Raw genomic sequence first — 15,084 nt, forward strand, 5'->3', positions numbered from 1 at the left:
GCCAGCCCCTCGACTGCCCAGAAGACCCCCGAGCCTCCGGAGGGGCTGAGAAAACACCCGGTCTGAGCTCTCGCTGGCCTGGGCCTCCGGCCGGCTCGGAACAGGCTGGCTCGGTTCTCCCCAAGGTCTGCTCAGGACGGGAGCCCACGGGCCGCACAGGTGGCGGCGGGTGGAGGCAGAGGAGCCCCGGCCTAACTGAGAGGGGCCCTCGGGGTCCCGACAGAAACGAGAGCCGGGGGGTGGGGGTGAGGGGGCTGGAGGAGGAGCGGATGCTGAAAGATGAAAAAGGCTGGGCTTCTGTGAACACGGTGTGTGCAGGGGCGTCGAGGCGAGAGGGACAGCGGGGTCCTCGGAAGTTGCCCCATTTAACACAGAAGCGGGAAGGAGGCTCAGCAGAAACTGGGTTCAGGCTTCGTGGGGGGTTTAGGGAGGCTGGCTCAGCAGGCGCCGCTCAGACAAGTGGCCCCGGAGAACAGGGGCCCCAGGTATCACGACTGGGGGCTCGGATCTGCTTCAGGAGGCTGCTCGGCCCGCTGGGGGCTGCTGGGCTGAGAGGGTGGAAGTGGATTAGGCCGGGGGCCACCCTTCCCCTGCCGTCTAACGAAGCCCCTGGGAGAGCTCCTTATGATGCCAGGCAGGCCCACGGCACAGCTGCCCCTGGTCAATTCTGCCAGACCCAGGGCCCGAGTCCGGGCTGGGCTTGATCTGGGCCCCCGTGAAACAGGCAAAGTGCCAACCATTAAACAATTACGACCCTGGATATTTCTAACAATATCTGAAGAGAAGAACGGCCAAGCAGATGGCGTCCGACAGAATGAAAAATGGAAGCAGCTGGGAAGGACTGGGAAGGCTGGCCGGCCCCAGGGGGTGTGCCTCGGGGTCCTGTCAGGCTGGGGCAGAGGCTGGGCCAGCCCGCCCCTGGACGGGACCCCTGGGGGGAGGGCCCGCTGGGGCCGAGCACATGCGGGCTTCCTCGGCCAGCGCTTGGGCGTCTACCCAGGCTCTCCGGAGCGAACCCCTCCGTGTGAGGCTGGTGAGGAACCCACGAGGAGGCAGCCGGGGAGCCCGATTCCCGCTGCACAGAGAGAAGCTGGGTGGCCCGCTCGAGGTTCCCCGGGAATACAGACGAACCCGGGCTTCGGCCCAGCCCTGGTTCGCCCGAGCCTGACCCGGCGCGACGGGGGTTTACAAGGAGTTGCCCCCCACCCCCTCCTCCCCCCTCCCCTCCCCCGGAAGGCCCGCCCCCTGCAGTTTCCCCAAGAGGCCTCCGCCCTTCCCCACGTGGTCTCAGGCACACACCCCCCCCCCACCCCCCGGCTCTGACCGGCTCCTGACGACGGCTCTGCGCTTGAGCCGGGGGGCAGGATCCCCGGAGCAGGCAGCTCAGCCCCGTCCCCGACCAGGCCCATCACCGAAAGCTCCAAGACGCTTGGCAGCCTCTCCACGAGCTGGGCTGGCGCCACGGCCCCCTGCTGGACCCTTCTACGTCCCCCCGCAGCAGCTCTCCTCTGGTAGCGCCACCACAGCACACCTGCCCCGTCTGCGCGGGTTCGTACCCGGATGCTATGGGGGAGGAGCTACAGGATTTAGGCTGGAGCCCTGGCCCTGGCCCTGAGTAGCTGACTGACTCTGAGTAAAACTCTCATTCTTTCAGAGCTTGGTGCCTTCACTTGTAAAATGGGAACAGCTAAACATATTCAGTCAGCCCAACACCAAGATTAAAATGAGTTCACGGTTACGAAAGTATTTTGTAAGTGGCACAGAATGGAATAAAGGTAATAGTCGTCAGGGAGTTCCCCTCATGGCTCAGCGGTTAACGAACCTAACATCCATGGGGACGCAGGTTCGATCCCTGGCCTCGCTCAGTGGGTTAAGGATCCGGCGTTGCCGTGAGCTGTGGTGTAGGTCGGCAGCTGAAGCTCCGATTCGACCCCTAGCCCGGGGATCTCCATATGCCGCAGGTTCGCCCTAAAAAAAGAAAAAAAAAAAAATAGTAATCACAGTTGGAGTAGTTGCAGCAGCCCTCAGCTCTGATATCTCATAGAGCTCTTCCAACCTGATGATAATTCAGAGAAGTAGGTTTTGCCTCCATTTGGTGGCGAAGGGACTGAGGCTCAGAGAGGGGCAGTGTAGCGGGGTTCACCGCCTTGCCTTGTATCCAGGGGAGGAGAGCCCCAATCTGGGTGCAGGGTGCAGGGCTCTTGCCCACCGCTAGCATAGTGGTTGCTGACTAAATGAATTAATTCCTGGTCTTTTCGGAAACAGAAGGGAAAACCCCGACACGTCAATTCCCATTTTAGAGAGACCAGTGAGGCCTGGACCCCGGAGTCTCTTACAGCCCCAAGAGCTTCCAATCTCTTCTTCTCGTCCACGAAGCCTTAGCTACCGCTCAGCCAGTAAGCTCTGTGTCAGAAAAGCCCAACGCCAGACCTGCGCTGTTTGGGTGAAGGCTGCTGTGAAAACTGCGGGTTCCCAGCGGGATGGAAGCACCCGGAGAAGTGGGGGAAGAGGGGGAGGCAGCCTGGGCACGAGGGGGCATTCCAGGAGGAGAGCCCAGTGTGTGCAAAACCCAAGTGGGATGAGAGAACCGCCACCTCCTCCCATGCCAGGACTTTGCCCCCATCTAGCTCAAGGTTCTGGGGTACAGTGACTCATCCTTCCTGGCAGGTTCTAGTGATCCAGCGTCAGAGAGCTTTTTAACCTCATCTGGAACCCGTCTGTTCCATGCTAGGGGAACCCATCCTTCAGAGGGACTTCGATGGCTGAGTCACCCAAATGTCTATTAGCAATTTCCTGTCTAAGCTTATAGGTTCAAGGAGCACAGCCAGTGCTTGCGAGGCCCCTGCTGACCACGTGGCTACTGGTGCCTCGAGTTTGGCAGATGCTGGGAGTTCTCAGTCTGTAAGGCTCAGTCTTTCTGAAGACAACTGCTGCTGCTCAGGAGCTAATACATTAAAGACAAAAAGAACACCTTTTGTGGAGCCCGCCTACTGTGTGTGCACGTGTGTATCCACGGGCCACGGAGCACTGGGGGGAGAGAGACATCCTTCCTGGAGGGCCGAGGGATCAGAATCTGTGCTGAGCAAAGGCACAATGTCAAGATGGGCTCAGCCTCTGGTCACGTGAGCTCACCGGCCTTTTGTACACCTGTGGGCCCATCCCGGGGAACCCGAGCCGAATGAGAGCTGGTTCCTGACCTCTGCAGGGAGAAAGAGATACAGACAGAGGCTACGAGGGAAACTGGGTGATAAAAAGAATGGCTCTGCACCGGTGGAGCTGAGCAAGGCTTCCTGGAGGAGGCCTGGGTGTTGGGGTCCCAGCGGGCGAGGGGAGGGCGGGGCAGTCCAGGTGCTGAGAACCGCGGGGCAAAGGAGGGGCACTGCAGTGGTGAGGGGTTGCTGGTTGCAGTTCCTAAGTCAACCACTGCCACTCCTCAACTCGGGGGCCACCTGGATGTTCTTCTCACGTGGGAAACGGGGCTCCAGGGAAGGTCCAGGGAGCCGAGCTGCTGGGCGAGATCACGTGTGTGGATGAGTCAAGGGCAGGTGGAGCACGAGGGGGCACGGTCCCTTGCGGCTGACGTGCGGATTCTGAGTTCTGGCCAGACGCGGGCTTGGAGGAGTCGTCAAGGTGGTAGGGGGAGCCTTCCTGGGGGCTCATGGGCTTCAGAGTCCACTGGGACCAGATACAATGGGTTTGGGGGACAGGCCCTGCTCGGAGGGAGCCTCAGGGAAGCTTCCAGACCTGCAGGCTGACCTGCTGCCCTGGGGAGGCTTCTTGGAATTGGTCTAGGAATGGCCCGTCTGCCCAAGGGGTCAACGGCTGTGCAGTAGCGGTGCTGGGATTACATATTGCACTGCAGTCATGTTCCCAGCATGCTTGGGAACAACTAGAAGAAAGACCTACGGCTTCTCTCCTTTCCTCGGAGGTCACCACAGAGACAGACAAGGGGCCCACAGAAACAAGTGCTTTGACAAACTGCACGGAGCACCTACTTCGAGCAGAGGGTTGTGCCAGGAACTAGGAAAACAAACATGGTTCAGGCCTGGTCTCTGCCCTCAGGAGCCTGCAGTCTATGGCTCCTGAAGTGAGTCAGATGAAGTAAAAACCAGCCAGAGTGTGGAGGACGGGCAGGGCTGGGGTGGGGAAGGGGCCAGGAAGAAGGGAACCCCCAGTAGAGGGACGGCATCAAAAAGGCAGCAGGAGATGACAGCAGGTGCGGGGAAGCAGGAGCAGCCGCTGTGAGCGGGGCTGGGGGGCTGTACGCCAGGCCAGGGCAGCCACCCGAAGGTTTTAGACATAGTTTTTTTTTTTTTTTTTTGCCCCCACTTAATAAAGGTGGTTCCAGCTGGGAGAAATGACTTTAGGGGAAGAAAAAGAGGCAGACAGAGCAGAGAGGAGGCCACTGCGTGGTTCAGAAGGGAGATGCTGAGGTCCTGAGCTGGGCCAGTGGTCCTAGGAACACAGGGAGAGGCTGGGTTTGCGACCCATTTGAGAGGTAGAAGGGCAGAATCTGAGGGCTCTAAGGGCTGAGGGGGAGGGAAGGACCGACGAAATGACCACCTTTCTGCTCAGGAGACCAGGGACTGGTTCTTTCCCAAGGCAGGAACACAGGGGGCGGAGTCCAGCTCTGCCCAGGCTGAGCAGACAGCGGGCCACCTCTCTGAGGATGTGGGCACAGGGGCTCTGAGCTCCTGAGAGGTCTGCCCCCAACCCCCCCGCCACCATGAGGGAGAACAGCTCTGGATTCTGGAAGGAGTCTCGCTGTCAACGTCAGCACTCTGGCTTGTGGTCTGCAGGCTGGCCCTGCTTTGGCTCCAGTGACCCCAGAAGACCAGAGAGGCCAGGAGGCCTGAGCTGAGGGGTGGTGCTTCGTCCTCTCCATTTGTAAGGCGGTAACGGTGCGCCGGCCCCGCTGGAAGCCCTGCAGCTGGGGCTCACGCTGATAAATTCCCTGTATTACTTTGCACAAATCAATATCCCAGCACTTACCAGGGGTTGATGTGACCGAAATTGGTTTCAGCCAATTCGTGAGGGTAATAAATGGCCATTTATCAAATCAATTCATTCTGCGGCACTTCTCTGGCTGCCCATCCTCATGGTACCCCTGGGGTGCCAGGCTCACCCAGCCAGTGCCCAGCACACATCCGGCACTAGTCTAGAGGCCCCAGGGAGGCCTGGCCGACCTTGAGACCTGCCTCCCCCGGGACACCTGCTCATCTGGAGAACCTGAGGCAGTGGCTGCTGCCTGCCCGCCAGGTTCCTGCCCAGAGGGCGTCTCGCGCCTCGCCTGAGCCGGCAGCTGAACACAATCTGCAGGGCTGCCGGCAAGGAGGGCACCCATTCGCCGCCTTGCGAATGGAAGAGAAGGCAGCAGCCCCCACGGCCCAGGCCCCCACGGCCTCTGGGGCTTCTCTAGCATCACAGGAGCCATCACAGGATCAGCCTACACACCGCAGGGCACAGGGCAGGGCCTTCCTGATCTGAGACGCGTTTGGATGACAGGACGGAGCTGTGGGTGGAAGAAAGCACTCGGCGGACAGACACTCTGACGGCCCCTGGGAGGCGGGGAGTGGGACTGACTCCTGCCCTGGGCCTACGGCAAGGAGCGGCAAGGGCAGTGTGGCAGGGGCTGGTGTGGGACCAGGCGAGAGGCCAGCCTGGACCCGGGACCGAGGCTCAGTCCTGGGCTGAAGGAAATTGCTGTGGGCCTGACCTACAGAGCAGTGGCTGAGCCAGACGGTAACCAGCGCGGGGGCGGGGATGAGGTTTTACGGAGCGCCGTCTGGAACACCCTGGCAAGAGCCCATGCTTCCCGGCCCTCCAGTGCTGGGCCTGGCTGCCCGGGGCGTGGGCGAGTGGCCGGAGCTGCACAGCTGGTGAGCGCTCCACCTGCTCCCTGAGCCCCGGCGGACTGGACTCCCTGCGTCTGGATGGCCTCCTCCCTCTTCCCCCAGCTACTCTTGGGAGCCTCCTACCTCACGGGCCTGAGAGGCTGGTGAGAAACGGGTCAGAGGAGAGGCCACTGCTGGGAGAGAGGGGGCCGCATGGGGAGCGGAGGGAAACCACCACGCCGGCGGCCGCGGTTCCTGCCCCAAGCGGACCGGAGCCTCCGGCAGATATGCGTCCCCAGATCTCCGCCGGGTCACCTGTCTCCCACGGGCTCCCTCCCTCTAGCGCAGACATGGCCTTGGCCAAGCAGTGGGGGCTGCCACCTCCCAGGTCGTGGCTGAGGGTGGCTTCTGTATCCAGACCCCAAAGCGCAGCCTGGCTCGGCGTGGGCCTGAGCAGCAGGCCTTCTGTAAGCTCGTCCTGACTCCCGCATGCGCCTGCAGGCAGCCCTCTGCCCTCCGCCCTCCAGCTGGTGAAGCTGCGCTGGGCTACGGCTCCGTTTAGCCGGGGATGGTCAGGTTCCCATCCAGCGGCTCACGACTCGCATGAGTCCCACTGGTTAGTGAAGCCGCTGGAGATCAGGCTCGGCTCGGTGTGTCACGGGGGCGATGCCTACACTGCTTGATGACCCCTCTAATTGGTTTCCTAGGGCTGACCATGCCACCCCAGAATGTTCCAGAGGGACACCGCTACCTCTGTCTCACGTCTCCTTCACCAGTGAGCAGGGCCGGTGCTGGCCCTGGAGGGGCTGGGCCGCGCCCGTGGGACCCGATGCGGTGTTAGACGCAAAACGCGAGTGGGACGGACGGAGACACTGCAGGGCAGGGGTTTTTCAACTTGCACTGAGCAGCAGACTGCCTAAAGGGCCTGTTAAAACACAGGCTTGTGGGCCCTGCTGCCGGAGCTTCTGATCCCACAGACCTGGGTGAGGCTCAGGCCTGCATCTCTAACAGTTCCCGGAGAAGGCTGGTGCCGCGGGTCCACTGGGAGAACCACTGCCGTGGGGAAAGGCCCTTGGCAGGGCCGGGCGTGGGCCTCCAGCCCTTGCCTCACCTGCCTGAGGTTGCCCCCAGGGACTCACGCGCCCAAGCGGAACCTCGGTTTTATCAACGAGCCAGTGGGGAGCGTGGGCAGGAGGGTATCAGATGAGGGGTCACACCAAGAGGCGGCCCAGCCCCCAGGGCTCAAAGGATGGGACATGAGAGCTTCCCCTGTGGAGAAGAAGGCTCTCAAGACTTGTTCGGGATGTTTTTCCTAAAAGTGAGCCAGTTGCTGACAAATTATACTGAGGTGTGGCAGAGGCCAGGGCTGGGAGACCGAAGGAGACGGAAGGGCTAGTTCCAGCTCCCCTGCTGCATCACCAGTGACGGGCAGGCTCCTGCTCCTCGCAGGGTCCCAGTTCCCCCCTCCCCGGAAAACTGGGGGTGGGGCGGGGGCAGTGGACAGGATGAAGGTCAGAGCTAAAGGGGACGCGTAGGAAGCAGCCTGGAGCCAGTGACTGTCTCCAAGTCCTCATCTGGAAGACGGGGAACGAATGGGCTCAGCCGGATCGGGAGGCCGTAAGGATGAGAGGACGCGGCGCGTGCAGAGAGCGCAGACCTCTGCCTGGCGCACAGGCCGAGCTCAGCCGCCGCGCGCGGGGAGCTCCCGAGGCTCCTCCCCAGCAGGGACACCGCGGGCCTCACCGCCCTGTCGCGGGCCGCGCGTGGCACTCACCGGCCCCCACGGCGGCGATGGCGCTCTCCTGGCCAATGATGTGCTCCTTCAGCCGCTGCTCCAGGGGAAAGCGGCGCCGCTCCTCAGCCTCGCGCTTGCGCTGCTTCTCCTGGTACTGCGGGAAGAGAGCGCTCCGTGGGTCCTCGGTTCCTGTTCGCCCCAGCCCGGGTCTGGGGCTCTGGCTCCCGACCCCTCGTACCACGCCTCACCTCATCCCCTTACCCTGGGCGCCCACCGCTCAGGGTGCTGGCTCCCCTGCTAGTGAAATACGTGCTGCCAGTAGACCGAGCCTTGCCTCTGGAGCCCAACGGAAGGGTTGATTTGAACCCAGCTCTATCGCTTACAAGACGCGTCTATTACCTAGAGCCAGGCTTTGCCTCGGTTTGTCCCCTGTAAGTTGGGGATTAAATATGACGATGGACAGAACGCGCCTAGGGTCACGGCTGGCAGGCACCGAGTGCTTACAAACAGGTTCCTTTCCTTTTCCACGTACTTTTTTTTTTTTTTTTTTTTTTTTTACTTTTTTGGTCTTTTCTAGGGTCACACCCTCGGCATATGGAAGTTCCCAGGCTAAGGTTAAATCAGAGCTACAGCTGCCAGCCTAGACCACAGCCAAGCCACAGGGACTCGAGATCCCAGCCACTGGCGACCTACAGCACAGCTCACGGCAACACCAGATCCTTAACCCACTCAGCGAGGCCAGGGATCAGACCCGCGTCCTCATGGATGCGAGTCAGGCTCATTGCTGCTGAGCCACGATGGGAACTCCTCCACGTATCCTCTTGAAAAGAGCTATGAACACCCTGCACTTCAATGATGCTGCATTTCAATGAAACACACTCTTCAGTGGCTGCCCTGACATGTACCCGGACCCGGGCTGCCGTGAAAGGGGCAGGGGCAGGAGGATTAGACTCTGTCCCCTGGGAAGTTCAGATGACGTGCACGCCTGGTGTGGGTCTGGCCTCTGGTTTGGTCCACTTTGGAAAAGGCAGAAGGCAAAGCCTAGGCTTGGTTGCGCTGGGAGGGAGGAGAGCCAGGCCGTGCCCTCAGAGAGCACAAGGCTGGGCCGGGGAGGTGAGGTAGCCTCTGCCCAAACATTCTCAGGCAGAATCGGTCATTTTCCTCGTGGTTCCACAGCGCGTGTGCCCATTTCGAGCCCTGTACCTGTCACCAAAGAAGTTTCCTGAGAACAAGTTTGTTGCATAGCTGCAACTCTGTCTTCCTACTCAGTCATGCACCCCCCGGAGACAGGCACTGCTGTTTACTCACTGCTATGCCTGGCACAGGTCCTGGCACAGTGCAGGCAGCTAGGGAATGTTTGCAAACGCGAAGTTGATGACAGATACAAACAGGGAATGACAACCAGACGGGGAGGTGGAGGACTAAAGAGAGGGAAGGATGCCCAAAGCACGGGACGCTTCTGGAAGGCAGGTGGCCTGAAAGGGCTGGAGCACCAGGCAGGGAGGGCCGAGCCCACAGGTCTGATGACAACGCATTTGTGGGGGTGGGGGTGTGGGGGGGGGGACAGAAAGACCCAGGGCTTCTTTCCCCTAGGCCCTGTCACGCTGACAGCTTTCTCGAAAGTGAACTGCCACGGTGAGGCCCTGTCACAGAAGGTGTGGCTGCAGATTGCTCTTCTGGGCCGAGTGGACGAAGAACACCTGCTGCTTAGGCAGGGTTTTCCTGTTACGGTAGTGACCTTGACAGAAGTTAAAAAAAATAAATAGCAAACAATCCAATTTTGGCTGTTGCTATCAGCCTGTAACTGAAAGCTCCCATCCGTCCCGGGGTTTCATATGGAGCAATAATTCGGCACCGATCCCAGCGGAGCGCCGCTTGCCGGCTGGAATCCAGCGCGTCACCGGGCTGCTCCCTCAGGCGCCACATACATCAGCAGGCTCTGCCGACTCCAGCCATCTATCTGCCGCCGCCTCCTCCTCCCCGCACACGGGCCCACTGGGCTGGAAGGCTCCGATGCTGAGCCGCACACATACCGGCTGGCAGGGCACCGGCTGGCAGCCTGGCCGGCTGCAGTCAGACGGGCTCAGACGGAGGCCAGCCTCCGCGGGCTCACGGGGTCTGTTTGCTCCCTCTGCCTCCGTGATGGGTCCTCCCTGCCCTGGGCCTTTTGCTCACGCTGCTCCCTCCCCACAAACGTCTCCTCTAGTCCCGCCGACCTCCAAGTGCCCTGGCGACCTCAGCTTAAATACGCCACTGTCCAAGGAGCCAGCTAAGGCATCACGCCGGCCCCCGGCCCCGGGACTTCCAAGGCACCTGTTTCCCTGCCTGTTTAGGTCTCCTGACTTGACATGTGAGGTCCCAGTGATAAAGACCACGTTTTACGCATCCCACAGTTCTGGTGCCCAGCCCCGGGCCTGGCTCACAGGAGTCAATACATGTTGCCAACCGGACACGCTAACTACCGTTTGGGGAACGGCTGCTGGCTGCCAGGCACAGTACCTCAATTCTTAGTTGCCCCCACCTGAAGCTTGACTCCTCTCTGGTTCACCGGGGGGGACACTGTGTGGCAGAAAGCAGCAGCTCCGCTCCGGAAAGACCTGACTCGGACCTCACCCCTGTCAGTACCAGCCAGCTGACCCGGGGAAGCGAATCCACCTCTCTGGACTTCAGTTTCCTCGCCTCGAACATGGGCAGCGTACTCACCCCTGCCTCGCAAGGTCTCTGTGAGGTGCTGCTGGGGGCTAAGTGAGATGACAAGTACGAAGCTCCTGGTTGGTGTCTGGTACACGGCAAATTCACAGGCAGAGAGGTGGCTGTGTGACAGACTCCAGGGGCCAGCCTAGGACCTGGCCCTTGGCAAGCCTTTGATCAGTGCAACGTCTCTTTGCTGCGTTCTGGTAACTGATTAACCAGTGCATTGCTTTGTTTTTGTTTTGGTGCTGGGACTCTTCCAACTGATTTAATCTGCACGGAGCCCCAAATACAAGGAGAAGAGCTGCTCTGGCTCACACGGAGGCCAGGAGCCAAGGCCACCTGGATGTCCCCACTGCCCCAGCGTGGCTCTTGAGGGTCCTATGGCCTGCGGTGGCCCAGCTCGGCCTGCCGATTTCCGACACAGAGAGATGGCTACCTCTAAGCTCTGCCCGCCACTCTGCAGGTTTGGGTGCGGCCACCAGGGCCTCCTGGTCTTCTTCAGGCAGCATTTCTACTTCCTGTAACTCCTCCTCAGTCTCATGAGTGTAGGTTAGCTCAGCATTCCTGTTACTTTCTTGGGCAAGGGGAAGGGGTTCTTGACGTCCATGGGGAGAGGGGACACTGTGACCCGGCTTTCTCAGGTGCTTTCTATGTGGGCCCGGGGAAAAGTCAACCTATGGCCTAAAGTCAACCTATGGCCTAAAGTCAATGATGCCAGCATACTCCCTCCCAGCCAGAAGCCCCACATTATCTAATCAAAAAATTTCTGGAACTGGATCAGACTTTTTGATAAAACAAGTACAGGACAATGGGATTAAACCAGGTAGGAGGATACTGTTTCACACCCTTTTCCGAGTGCTTATTAGCAGAGTTCGTGTTAAAAAGTGATGTTGAATGAGTGAATGACTTTTTAAGGCGTGAGCTCTGAGTTCAGGCTGGTGAAAAGCCAGCCAGTGGAAGAGCCCAGGGAAAGAAAACACATGGCCTGTATGCATCCTACCTGGGGGAGAGGCCAGAGGAAGGGAGAAAGCACCTGGCCTGTATGCATCCCAGGTGGGGGAGAGGGCAGAGGAGGGGAGAAAGCACCCACGGTGGCAGGGCTCCATGCACACAGGCTACTGCTACTCTTGGCTTCTCGAGATGGGGAGGAAGGCTACGGGGACTGAGATCAAGGCCCTGCTTGGACAGGCTTCCACCAGAGGAGGGGACAGGGCAGGTGACCCAGCCTGCAGAAGCAGAGGTACTGGGCTGACGGGCGCTAGGAGGCGGCCACCCAGGAGAGCGGGAGTGGGGGAGTGACCTTCTTAATAAAAGCCACATGCAATTAGCTTCCGAAGCCCTCACCCGGAGCCAGCAGCGACCAGCTCCTCTTGCTGCATCTCGGCTGGATAATCGCAGCCCCTGGTTTCCATCATTCCTCATTTACTACGGCACCCTCCTGGCTGGGAGTGCATTTACAGGAAAGGGCTGGGAGGCTGGGACGAAGCCTAGCCGAGCTTGCTAGGAGGTGGGTGGCGGGGCTGAGTGGTTCTGCGGGGTACGGCAGCACCCCTACTGCTGGGCATTCCTCAGGGAACAGGCCTGATAAGGAGCCTGGCACTGTGTTCCCATCCCTGTGTTCCCGGCAGGGATGGGAGGCGGAGTGAGAAGAGCGGGACAGGTGTGAGGGGGGCAGAGAAGAGGGGCCAAGCTGCAGCTGGCCTCCGTGGGCGGGGAGGGCACAGAGCCCACTGGCTGCTCAGACTCCGATGTGCCCCAAGCCCCGGTTATGTCTCAGTCAGGGCCTCTACCATGCCCTGGGGCCGGGCAGGGACAGAGACGACTGGGAGACACAGAGCAGATGGGAGAGGAGACTGGGGGACGAGGGGGTGTCCAGCGGACCTGAAAGTCTCCTGAACCAGCACCTGGAGCCCACATCCCCTCCGAGGAAAGACTCCATCCCATCAGACCCGGTGTCCTGTCGGCAAACAGCCGGGCTGATGCAGAGACGAGACGGCGAGGGAAGGCTACGCGGAGCTGGGCGTGGCTAAAGTCAGAAAATGGACTGTGTCCTCAGTGTTACCTCGGGAGGCGCGTAATGTCGATGGACCTGCAGCTGGGAGTTAATTTTCATCACGGGCTTAGAGGGTCCGTGCGGCTCTCCCCACCAGCACTTTCCCTCTGTAACGACCAGGGATCTTGGGCGGCGGGGCGTGGACACTGCGTAAATACCCTGTTCCTCCGCAAATGCCCAGCCTCGCCTCTGGTTTGACCGTGTGCTGATGAGTCCCGCAGGCTTTGGAACCAGCTGTTCCAGTCCCCGCGGTCGCTGGAGTTCAGAGCGTCTCCTCCCCTGCCGTCCGGACAGGGCTCCCTGGAGCAAGTGATGAGGGCAGAAGGCCGACCCTGCAGTCTGACTCCAGCGCCACCTCTCCACCCAGAGAAACGACAAGACCTGCTCCCGCCTTTGGGGAGCTCAGAGCCTACTGAGGGGGACGAAACTTCAAGCACCGACTACGTGTTTCCACCTTTAGCACGGGGCGTCCTCACGAATTTTTGGAAAATGAACACCAGAGGGTGTTCTTGCCGGAAACGCACAACCTGAGTTGAATCGTAAGGACATGAGACAAACCCCAACTGCGGGCGGTGTACAGAACCACCAGCTTGTACTGGTTAGAAGCTGAAGTCACCAAAGAGAGACCGAAGAACCAGTCCAGAGTCCAGAGTAAAGGCGACTAAAGAGACATGACAACTGAATCCAACTTCGCATCCAGCATTTTCTTTTCTTGTAAAAAGGATTATTGGGACAACTGTTGAAATCTGAGTGTCATCTATAGATGAGCTGATGTCAATATAAACACTTTGACTTTGAGGACTGGCCTGAGGTTATGTAAGAAAATGTCTTTTGTCTTTTAGGAAATTTATACAAGTATGTAGGGGTACCAAAGGCATAACTTAATTCTCTCAAACGGTTCAGAAAAGATTCCCCCTCTCTCTGATTTATATACACACATAAGCAATAAAGCCCGTGTGATAAAACGTCAACAGCCGGTCATCTCGGCGAGGGCTTATGGCAAGTCACTGCACTCTTTTCCAAATCATGTAAAAATAGAGGTGAAATCAATCGGGGCGACGCTTACCCTTGAGGGGTGGGTAGTGAACGGAAGGGAGTATGATACAAACAGGTGCTTGTAATAGTCTATTTCTTTTCTTTCCTTTTTTTTTTTTTTGCTTTTTAGGGCCACACCCTCAGCCTACGGAGGTTCCCAGGCTAGGGAACAATTTGGAGCTAGAGCTGCCAGCCTATACCACTGCCACTGCAACCCATGAGCGAGGCCAGGGATCGAACCCACAACCTCAGGGTTCCTAGTCAGATTCGTTTCCGCCGTGCCACAATGCGAACTGTGGTAACAGTCTATTTCTTGAGCAGGTACATTCAGTTTGTGAAAATACAGTAAGCTGTGTACTTATGATAGGTGCACCTTACATTTCAATAAAAACTTAAGAAGTTAAAAGAAAAAGAGAACATACAAGCTTGCCCCGTAAAGCACGGAGCGCCGTGTCTGGCCCTGTAATGAAGGTCTGACGGTGCTGTCACCCGCTCCGGGCCTGGCACCCAGGCACTTGAGATAAGGTGCGATGCAGGGAGCAGGCTGGGCAAGGCAGGGAAGGGGCCCCTCCTCACCCCAGGCCAGGAGCGCAAGTAAGCCTCTCGCCCTCCCGTGCACCTCACCCCTTCTTTGCTGACGGCTCCCTGCAGAGCCGAAGGGAGCACCCAGGCTCGCAGCCCAGGGGACCAGTGCATCCCCGGCTGCCCCTCAAGCAGATGAAACAGCACAGAGACAGGACACGTGTTTGTGATTCTGTCACCGGGATATGCAAATAAAATATATACGATAGGCTTATGTGCCTAATATTCCTGCCAATTCATTCTCTGGGTGTGATTAAAACGAGCAATAAATTCCTGCTGCGTCTCGGTGGAGTGAGGATCTGGGAGCGGAGACGAGGGCTGGCACCCGCATGTCCCCCTCAGCTGAATATTCATCACGGGCTAGCGCCCCATATTTTTGTTTTATCTGCCATCGTGTGCACAGAGATATATTTCTACCTCTCCTTCGTTGCTCAGTTAAGATGTGAAAACGGTCTAAGCTCTAGGTACCAAGGTCTCTAGCCACTGAAATCCTTCAAAGTGAGAGCATGGGCCACCTTCTCTACGAAGCCCGCTCTGTCCCTTCTGCCTGGAGGTGACCTTGGAGTCCCACAGACGGCGTGGAGCCTTTCCGGGGCACAGGTCAGTAGGCAGGTATCAGAGCTGAGAGAACCGCCTCCCATCCTCTCCACCGCCGGCCAGTGCGGCACGGAGGAGCTGGCCTTCACCGCCCCGCATCTTCGAAGGGGGCCGAACGAGGCTTCCGCACACACAGAAATGACGAGAGAGCCGAGCAAACCAGGTGCGATTGGAAAATCATTCAGGCCACTGGAGGTAACAGATTCTTTGATAAGTGACCCATTTGAAAAGGCAGAATAAAACGAAAAATTAGGTTTACAGATAATGCTAAGGTGGGAAAATCATCAAGAAATAATAAGTTAAAAAAAAAAAAAAAGCAGATTCCAAATAGGGAGCTGGGGGTCCTTCCTCAACCGCCTTCAGGACCAAGTAGGAAATACAAATGTCTGACAGGCAAGCATGTGACACGACAGGAGACGGGGCCCGTGGCCGGGAGTCTGGGCCCCGACCTCTAGGGCGTTTCACTTGCATTTGAGAGAAACTCTGAGTTGGCAAAATAGAACAATAAAACAGGGTGCCAGTTTGAGAGCCCCTGGTATATACAGCAGGCTATC

General features: G+C 58.8%; 1 protein-coding gene across 10 annotated transcripts in view; it reads right to left on the bottom strand.

Moving 5' to 3' along the window:
- CLPB (ClpB family mitochondrial disaggregase) overlaps positions 1–15,084 on the bottom strand; it is a 299,259-nt gene that overhangs the window by 19,649 nt on the left and 264,526 nt on the right. For 9 of the 10 annotated variants that reach the window (XM_084975058.1, XM_084975060.1, XM_084975057.1 and 6 more), the window contains one exon: positions 7,609–7,723. In XM_084975058.1, the coding sequence (XP_084831184.1) occupies positions 7,609–7,723 (115 nt within the window). Of the gene's footprint in view, positions 1–3,959; positions 7,494–7,546; positions 7,724–15,084 lie in introns of those variants that run through there. The other variant, XM_084975061.1, reaches the window with a different exon arrangement.

The sequence above is a fragment of the Sus scrofa genome, chromosome 9 (assembly GCF_054392235.1).
Source record: "Sus scrofa isolate SSC_HxYL_T2T_F1_AM1 chromosome 9, Sscrofa_HxYL_maternal_Yorkshire_Landrace_v2.0, whole genome shotgun sequence".
Classification (NCBI taxonomy): Eukaryota; Metazoa; Chordata; class Mammalia; order Artiodactyla; family Suidae; genus Sus; species Sus scrofa.